The 10,000-nt window shown below is 38.2% G+C and overlaps 3 protein-coding genes across 3 annotated transcripts in view; 2 read left to right on the forward strand and 1 right to left on the reverse strand.

Moving 5' to 3' along the window:
* LOC122246354 (uncharacterized) overlaps positions 1 to 10,000 on the forward strand; it is a 1,434,769-nt gene that overhangs the window by 469,373 nt on the left and 955,396 nt on the right. The gene's annotated exons all lie outside the window — the stretch shown is intronic.
* The window catches only part of LOC122263496 (uncharacterized), a 1,386,165-nt gene that overhangs the window by 197,710 nt on the left and 1,178,455 nt on the right, over positions 1 to 10,000 (reverse strand). The window lies entirely within an intron of this gene.
* LOC122251083 (NADH dehydrogenase [ubiquinone] iron-sulfur protein 4, mitochondrial) lies at positions 2,735 to 5,012 on the forward strand (the record flags this gene model as incomplete). Its single annotated transcript, XM_086535322.1, is given in 4 exon segments — positions 2,735 to 2,882; positions 3,141 to 3,253; positions 4,452 to 4,539; positions 4,724 to 5,012. Coding segments are annotated over 4 exon segments (502 nt in total), but the record flags the coding sequence as incomplete, so codon positions are not given.

Consider the following 10,000-nt stretch of genomic DNA (forward strand, 5'->3'; position numbering starts at 1 on the left):
TAGGGCACATTGTGCTACCTTATGCTACTTCGGGGCATATTTTGTATGCAAAATCTTAATCAAAGTACCTACCTCACTTTGCCTATTTTTGAAGTCAGCCTTTGCCAAGAGGGGGCTATACCACCCTGTGGACCTCCCCTGTTCAGGACACTTTGTGATACTTATGATACACAATTAGTGCTGTAGATGAAAGTGCCGCAACCACAAATAACCTTCATACTGTGCTATGATGACAGTAACTGAGACTTCATCTCATATATTTAAACAATATGTAAACAATGTTGAATATTGTGCTATCTATCAAGAGAACATACCAGTGCATGTAGGTAATTCATTGGGGGTTTCCAGTCCACAGCTTGTCGCCTGGCGTAAATACGTAAACACCGCCATGGTTGAATTTCAGTGCGAAGATGGTGGTTTTCGAGGTATTTTACACAAGGCATGTTGCACAAAGTGCCCCAAATAGGGGGTTCCAGGGGGGGCAAAGCTTGACTTCGGCTTAATTCAAAACTAGGCAAAGTTAGGTAGGTAATTGGGTTACGATTTTGCATACGAAATATGGACGAGGTAGCACAAAGTGCCTTAAATAAAGGGACTCAGATTGTGGGGTCCAGGGGTGGAAGCATGCATTATCTCCACTATATATGAACAGAGATTGAGAGGAATCCATTGATACCACTTTTGTGGTATTTAGTAGCCCGGCGTTATTTGGAAAATTTACCCAAATTACACATAACTAGGTATATATCTGTTTGCTATAAAATATAGATACAAATTGCTCACCCATGTACACATGGATCATGATTGTATGGCACAAAGCAATTGTAGGTGGGAATTTTGAAAATGCTCTCAGGGTATTTATTGGTCTGCAAAATCCTAACCCTACAACCCAATTTTGAGGTTACTCCTAGCCAATTGGGGGTTTCAGCCCCTCTTGGACCCCCTTTTTCCAGAGTACTTCATGCTACTTATCTTGATTTTTTTTATTTGGAATAAATTTGAAATTATTAGATAAATTTTAACCAGCTGTTAGGCAGATGACATTAGGACGCAGATTATGAGCATGTTTGGACGCTCGTACCAGACTTATTTATTAGTTGTGTTAAGTAATAGCACTATATCTGGTTAGGAGACGTCATTGATACCAATTTCAGTGGGTTGTGAAATTTACCCAGTTTTTTTGTTTACTATTTATTTCAATGTCAATAGATAGAATCGGATGTTCTTGTCACAAAGCTTTGTTATTATTATGTTAGCAACCCTTCCTTCCTTCTCTTTCAAATGCATAAGAGGATCCATGGAAAATAAGGATTTTGGTTGGAGGGGATATATATATATATAAATATAATATGCAGTTGAGTTTTGGCCAATGTATGATAAAATTATTTTATATAATTTTGTTAAAGACTACTCTCCTGAATTACAAAACATGTCCACAGTAAATGCAATTTCTCCATGCCTTTTGCACTGCAACAAAGAGGCCAACAAACATCCTCCATGTATATATGAACAGGATAGACCTTAGGCTGGTTCCTTATTTAAAGATAACTCATAATATGTACTTTCCAGTAGATGACTAATGGAAAAATGTACTTATCTGCTGAAATGGAAACAGTCATTTGTTTATCAGTGATGCATAGATATAACTCGTTGCTGACGGGCCCGGTGAGAACTGGAACCCCCTACGCCGGGCCTAAGTAATATTGCTTCAGGGATGTCCCACGGGTGTGACACCCCATCGTCATTGGGTTAAGGAGCTGCTGTGAGAGTTATTTAACAAAATGAAGCAAATGAAAAGAGAACCACTGGTTTGTTCATCAAACTGCAGAAATAAAGGATTACTGGAGATAAAATGGTTGATGGATTTACTTGCTGATATTCTACATTGAAATGCAGATAAGGATAAGTCATATTTGCAGAGCAGATGCCTTGTTGGGCTTATATGCACTATGGTGAGCTCAGCTCTGTCAGCGAGTGCCAACTCACAAGAGTGTGCCAATGAGTGTTGACTCAATCTGAGCTTGGTCCTTACCCACCGTGGTGCTCAGCAATGACCACCAGGCGACAGTGGAAATTCATGGGCTTAGATGGGGGTTGATCTGCAGACCACGGGGATGTGAGGCTGGTGCACTAACCATTGTACTTACCAGGTGGCTTGGATTGCAGATTGACACACTTTTACTCAGGTTTATATCAGTAGGTGCCCACATTAAGTTTTGTCTAATCAAAGGCAGTGCTGTTAGTAGTAATTTTCAACATGTTTAATATGTACTCATAAATAGCATTGCTAAGGTCTTCATCTGTTGCAAGGTACAATTGCCAGGAGGACAGATCTGAGATCAGTTTTGATTTTCTTTGAATAATCATAAATGGTAAACAGATATTTCAATCATACCATGAAGATATGAGGAAGTGTCATAAACATTTCTGAAATAAAGTCTAAAGAAATTTCTAATGAAAATATAGATATACATTTGATGTATACATGATAATTACTTATTATGGACTGGAAAAAAATACTATTTTTCTTTTTGATAATATATATTTATCATTTTAGTTAATCAATATAGATGTATTGAAGAGCTTAATTTACAATGGAAGTATCAAAGAGAATAAGTAGCACCTTTCCCGTTAAATATAATATATGCTTAATTATTTTAAGCCACATACCCATTGTTCCCAGTACATAATATACATGACATTAAGAATTGACAACAAACCCTCCTTCCCACAGGCGAGCCCTCAGCACAACAGCTACGAGATGGGTGGACGATCTTACCGTCAAACAGGTGGAGCCTCGTGATGCACAGAAGTCTATGCTGTCGGCCGAGGAAGCAGAGCATCAGAAAGCGCTCTCTGGTTACATTACTATCGATACACCTGTAAGTATTTGCTTGGATATCAAGCTTCTTGTAAGAAGTTTGTGCTAGTTTGTGTCCCTTGAGTATGTATATGTATGACAGTAACCTAACTGTGTGACTCTTAACTATGAGGAGAGGTAATTTGTCTGCCATGCTCCATAGGGCTATATTTACTGAAATTATAAAATATTTTAATCAAGAATTATATCCATGATTTTTCATTCAGCACAGCATACTGAACTCTTTGATGAAGATCCCAAAATTTCTGCCTCTTTTCAGGCTGACATCACCCCCATCACGGGTGTCCCCGAGGAGCACATCAAGACGAGGAGCGTCCTCATCAAGAAGCCGGCCAAAAACTCTATGCAGTCAGGAACCAGCAACATCCAGAAGTAAGAAGCAAGTTTATGTAGTTAAGTGGTTGTTGTTCTGCTTCTGCAACCTTTTCTTTTTCTTCTTTTATATTTTCTTATTCTTTTCCCTCTTCCTCTTTTCTTTTTTCTTCCTCTTTTTATTTGTCATTTCTTTCTCCTCCCTCCTCCTCCTCCTCCTCCTCCTCCTCCTCCTCCTCCTCCTCCCTCCTCCCTCCCTCCTCCTCCTCCTCCTCCTCCTCCTCCTCCTCCTCCTCCTCCTCTTTCTCCTTCCCTCCCTCCTCCTCCTCCTTCCCTCCCTCCTCCGTCTCCTCCTTCTCCTCGTCCTCCTCCTTCTCCTCGTCCTCCTCCTTCTCCTCGTCCTCCTCCTTCTCCTCGTCCTCCTCCTTCTCCTCCTCCTCCTCCTCCTTCTCCTCCTCCTCCTCCTCCTCCTCCTCCTCCTCCTTCTCCTCCTCCTCCTCCTCCTCCTTTCCCGCTCCTCCTCCTCCTCCTCCTCCTCCTCCTCCTCCTCCTCCTATATATATATATATATATATATATATATATATATATATATATATATATATATATATATATATATATATATATATATATATATATATATAAAGGAGAAAATTATCAAATATTTTTATCAATGAGATTTGCATACAGGAATCATTGGGTTTCATCTCAGGAACATTAGACCTTTTTCTAAAGATCCAGAGAGTAGAGTAAATGCTTCAGCTAAGACAATTTAGCTTGATAAAAGTCCTTAAGTGAGCAAATCTAAACTAACACATAGCCTACTTAGAAAGCCCATTTATTAACTAGAGTAAAGCAAAGGCCTAAGAAGTTGCAGTAGAAGTTATCAGGAAGTGCTAAGGAAACTTCCAAGTTCTCCTGCCACTAAGATTTGCTATGATTTCAGGTCATAATTGTTTCTTCTAGAATAATCTTGTTTTTGTTGCCACAGCCTTTAGCATATTATTTATGAATCTCAACTCATATTACTGGGTGTTTCACAACTTTCTTCTACGTATTTCACCACTTTATACATGGTTTAGAACATAAAATGGATTTGAACAGTATGCTAATTTGCTTTCTTTTAGGTCTGGTGTAAGAATTTTCCCATGGGAGATCTAACGAATAGTTTCTGTATAATAAGTTTTGTTCCCATAAGGATTTTGCCCAAGCAAGAGCTGTCTTCAGATGGTAATGAAATTGTCTTGTCATTTCCCAGTTGGCGCATATCGTTTGATGAGCGAGAGAGATGGGAAAACCCCCTCATGGGCTGGGCATCCACAGGTGATCCTTTGTCTAATATGCAGGTAAGAGTTTCCAAAGATTTGTATAAATTGAATTCAGGTGTTGATATTAATTTAGGGTAGTTAAGGTATAGAAAGAATTACATGCATGTATATTTGTCTTTTGAGGGAAGAATATGCTTTTTCTTCTTCAAATGCTGCCAGCATTCATTCCCATTCTACCTCTATCTTTCTTAATCCTTACCAGGTTGAATTTGGAAGCAGAGAGGAAGCGATTGCCTTCTGCGAGAAGAATGGCTGGGAATGGGTGGCTGAGGACCCCCCTGTGAAACCCCCCCGTGCCAAGAGCTATGCTGCCAACTTCTCCTGGAACAAGCGCACCCGTCGCTCCACCAAGTAGATCAATTAAGGCTCATGACACCTTGTTATGGTACTTTTTTTTTTTTCAAGTCTAACAGTGAAAAGAAGTCTGGTATATAGCAAACATTTGTTCACGCTGTAAATATATTATTTAAGAAATAAACTGAAAAACAGGATTATGGATTTTGTTTTTCACCTGGATTTATTTGGTCATGAGTGAATTTCCTGTCATTCACAATTTATGGTGAATAGCAAGAAATATATTTCTGAAGAAAAATTATTAAAAATATTAACTCTGAATAATTAAGCAACCTGGCCTAAAATCTACATCGTAGGTAAACCAATATTAGTAATACATTTATAAGCTTGCTTCATTCTTTAATTTTGGTGAAAATATTGAGGAGTAACACTAACTAGTCCATAATTTATGCAAACCTGCACTTTGTGACATCAATTTTATTGAATGAAAAATAAAACAGCAAAATTTTAGGTATGACTCAAGTAATTACCATTTTGCACAAGCAAGAAAATTGTGACATGAACTGCATAGTTTTGTAGGTTTTGTACAGTTGTCAAGCCTCTCATTCTTAACTGATGACATGTAGTCATTGTCACCTTTTAGGTTATATGCATATGTATACAGAATATATTTGTATACATAACAATCGCATGAATTGTTTGTAAATATTCACAATATTCCACAAGAAAAATAAAATTTGGAGGCTTCTATGTTTCAATATAAATTATCATTTTTTAGAAAAAATAAAAATTACACTCGCCTGGTGGTCATTTTTGAAGCCATCCTTGTTCAAGGGTTAATGCACAATGGACTTCAAAGTGGTGCCTGTATAAATTTGATAATGATATAATACAGGACTACTAATACTAGTACCCTTCTCATCAACTACTGTGAGTCTGAAAAAAGAAAAAAAGTCTGAAAACCTGTTAACAAAGAATTTTCTTTTGTATATCAATCTATTCACATGCCACAAGGTGGAAGACAGACACTTAAAGATACTTGTATAAGGAATTGTCACTTGCATTTGGAATTGATGTAAATTAGAACAAAATGGTGGTTGGGAAATTAATGACTTTAACATATGGGATATCATCATATCACTATGGCTAATATCCTAGTAAGCATTTCATTACAAAAAACATTTAGACAGAAAAGAGCGATGGTTGACATGTTTGCCTTGATATACATAAAAGTTTTTACTGTACAAGGAGAAGCTAAAAGTTAAAAAGGAAGGGAGCTTAAATAGATTTTAGACAGATATCCCAATTGAGTGTATATATATATATTCATATATATATATATATATATATATATATATATATATATATATATATATATATATATATTTATATATATATATATATATATATATATATATATATATATATATATATGTATATATATATATATACATATATATATATATATATATATATATATATATATATATTCCTCCTCTTCTCCTTACTCCTCCTCCTCTTCCTCCTCCTCTTCTTCATCCTCCTCTTCCTCCTCCTCTTCTTCTTCTTCCTCCTACTCTTCTTCTTTCTCCTCCTCCCCTTCCTCCTCCTCTTCTTCTTTCTTCCTCTTCCTCTTTCTCTTCTTCCTCCTCCTCTTCCTTGCTCTTCCACTTTCCACCTCCCTCCTCCTCTTCCTTCTCCTCCTCCTCTATCGGCCGGATGAAACTAAACAATTCCAGGGCACTGTTATCAGTGCCATGGGAACACGACTCGGGATACTAAAGGATGACAGACATCATCGTGAATACTATGATTGGCGAGTGCCTCAAGAATGAAAACGACATTTGGAATTGCAACAACGGACACCCTGGTCGCCCCCTCCAAAAAATCGGGTATTTCCATATCTTTCGTGAAATGAGTACAAAGACCAAGGAACACAGAACCACCGTGAGCCATCTTACATTGATTATAAGTTGATGGAAAGTAAAATAGACCTGCTAATAGGAATGTTCTCTGAACAGCAGTCGGCCATCAGCACAATTAATCCCATTTGATCCCCCATCTCCCGCCCGTGATCAGAGCACCTACCAAATTTCCCCCTTTGCACCCCACCCTATCGTAAAAATTGCCGTAGGGTGGCGCATATAAAAGAAAACATTAATTTCGGGGGTAACTAAATTAAACATGAGGTATTCTTCTGAGGTATAAACAGTAGATATAAAACTATATGCATTCTTATTCTATCATAATCTTTAATTATTCTAACACCCCCTCTTAATTAAAGATTGGTTATAATGTACGAGAGAATCTATCCCCTGATAAACTTAAAATCTTTCAACTTCTTCTGAGATACAGGTTTGGTAAATATATCAGCTGGATTCTCTCTGGTAGGTATAAAGAATAAGTTCACATTACCCATCTTCACTTCATCTCTAATGAAATGGTAACGAATGTCAATATGTTTTGACCTTTGGTAATTTATGGGGGTTTTGGCTAGATTAATAGCACCTTGGTTGTCAACTCCTAAATCTACTGACTTAATCTTAAATCCAAATAGATCAGACATTATTTGTTTTAAGAACTTTGCCTCCTGAATGGCATATGTCTGGTCTGGTACCTGTCATAATATATATAAGGCTACCAACTATCTGTAAAGAGTTGCATCAGCCAATACATCTGATTCTACAGTAGAAGTGTTAACAATACTTGATTCACATTGTTTCATACATGACAATCTGACATTCAAAGTCTGTCCAAAATATTTAGTTTGATTCACTTCAATGTAATCTTTGTGTTGAATTTTCCTTTACCGTTAGGTCCAGGTTTCACTTGATACACCCATCTTCCACCCACTGCTGTGCAATTCTTGGGTAGTGAAGTAAGTTCATAGGTGTTGTTATCCTGTAGTGAAGCAATCTCCTCATCCATGGCTTTCTTCCATTGATGTCCCTCTGGAGATGCTATAGCTTCTTGGTAGGTGACTGGTATTGGATCATGTGACATTCGATAGCAGTGATGTATAAAGCTAGTATGTGTCACGCTGGAGATACTGTCGTCCTGATCATCTGTAACATAGTCATCTAACCTTGAGGGTTTCTTTCTTTCTCTGGATGGGTATCTTCTTTCTGTATCTTCATCCACTGGTATTCCTTCTTGGTCTTTAGCTGGACATTTCCTGTCCCCATCAGCGTCAGCTGGCATCTCATCTTGGGCCGCTTGAAGTGGTTTTTGCTGGAGCCTCGTCTCCACCAAAATGTAGTCGTCACTCAAACTTTGCTCGGCACTTGAGGATTCTGTCTTGCAAGATGAGTTATCCACAAATTTGACTATTCTTACCTTTCTTATAGTCTGAGTATCAGGAAAGTATATCAAGTAGGCTGGACTTTGATCATCATAGCCCACAAATACTCCCTCCTTACTCCTTGGATCTAGTTTCTTACTCTCTTGTTCATATGCAAAACATCTTGTTCCAAAGATATTCATTTTGCTTATGTTTGGTCGTCTTCCAGTAAGCATTTCTACTGGGGTCTTTTGAGTCCTGGGGTTATAGCACCTATTCCTGATGTAACAGGCAGTCTTCACAGCATAACTCCACATATCTTTAGGTAATTTTGACTCAATCAGCAAACAGCGAGCCATGTCAAATATTGACCTGTGTGATCTCTCAACTGTGCCATTCTGATGTGGTGAATAAGGTGCAGAGAACTCTTGTCTAATCTTGTTCTCTGTTAAGAGTGTTCTGAACTCCTTGTTCGTAAACTCTGTTCCGTGGTCACATCTTAGGCGTTTAATTTTCCCATATGGCGCTGTTTCTGCAAGGTATCTTTTCATAGCTGTCACAGTATCACTCTTACTTTTAATTAGGTAAATTCTAAGAGCTCCGGAGTAATCATCAATAAAGGAGATGCTGTACCTGTAACCTCCTCGTGCTGGTGGGTTTACAGGACCAACTACATCACAATGGACTAAATCTAAAGGCTGTTGGGCCTTTTTGTCAGGTTCTTTACTCCTATACTGTGTCATCTTACCTAGTGTGCATGTGGTGCAGTTGAACTTATCTTTCCTAGTTATGTGCATTCCGTCAACAGTTGCTTCAAGTTTTTGCACATCAGCCACATTGCAATGCCCTAGGATTTTATACCACTCTTCTAGGGTGTGCTTGGCTTCCCCTACATGGACTTTGTTAAACTTATCCATCTGAGAACCAGTGTGTGGCTTACCTCTACGTAGATAGAACAACTTGTTTTTCTCCACAATGTCGAATATCGTGCCATCCTTGGTAGTTAGAGTACTGCCTTCTGGTGAGAAAGTAACAGTATGTCCACTCTTGATAGCTTTCCAAACTGACATGATATCTTGTTTGAATCCTGGTATGTATAATGCATCTTTTAGTAGAATTCTTTGTGAGTTGCCGTCTCGATCCTGTATGAAGTCTTTCACATCTCCGACTCCTTTCACTGTTCCTTGTTGTCTTTGGCCGTCTGCCAGCTCTATGTAATGGTTTTGTGGATCAAAGGATTCTTGAAATCTCACAAACTTTGGTTCAGTTTTCTCAATATGTGAAGTGCAGCCACTGTCAATCATTAAGAAGCCTTCTTCTTCTAAGTTAGCTACATTCTGTTTTCTACAATCATACAGCTCATTGTTGGTCTCAACTGTACAAAACCTTGATGAGTGTGTTACATGAAAAGAAAACTCTTGATTTTGTTCTTCACTTGTGTCATTTGCTGAGCCGGGCGGCCCCTGGTTACGCCCGGAGCAAGGTGACATTAGGCGAGCCGAGGGGAACACGAGCAGGAGATTCTATCTGTCTTATCTGAGGTGAGAATAGTGTAATTTATTTAGTGACAGTGTAAGAGTATTTTAAAAGGGTCAATATTCCAATTAAAGAGAGGGATAATGATGATAATTGGCATAAGGAAAGAAATATATAATAGGGAGACATACTGGTAAATCTTGCCTCAGACACCACCTGCCTCGCCTCTTGCCCCAGGTGCCATTTTCATCGCCATAAGAGTGACGTCCCCCCATGACACGTTTACCAAATTAAACCCGCTATAAGTAAGTGCACTCATTTCTGTCATGCCATTAATGGGAAAACACAAATTATTATAATAAAACATGATAAAATTGTACTTAAATTACGTATTATAATGTTACTGGTAGTAACCATAAGTAATTTATG

The sequence above is a fragment of the Penaeus japonicus genome, unplaced genomic scaffold (assembly GCF_977035675.1).
Source record: "Penaeus japonicus unplaced genomic scaffold, GWHDUDI00000001_assembly GWHDUDI00000043, whole genome shotgun sequence".
NCBI classification, from domain to species: domain Eukaryota; kingdom Metazoa; phylum Arthropoda; class Malacostraca; order Decapoda; family Penaeidae; genus Penaeus; species Penaeus japonicus.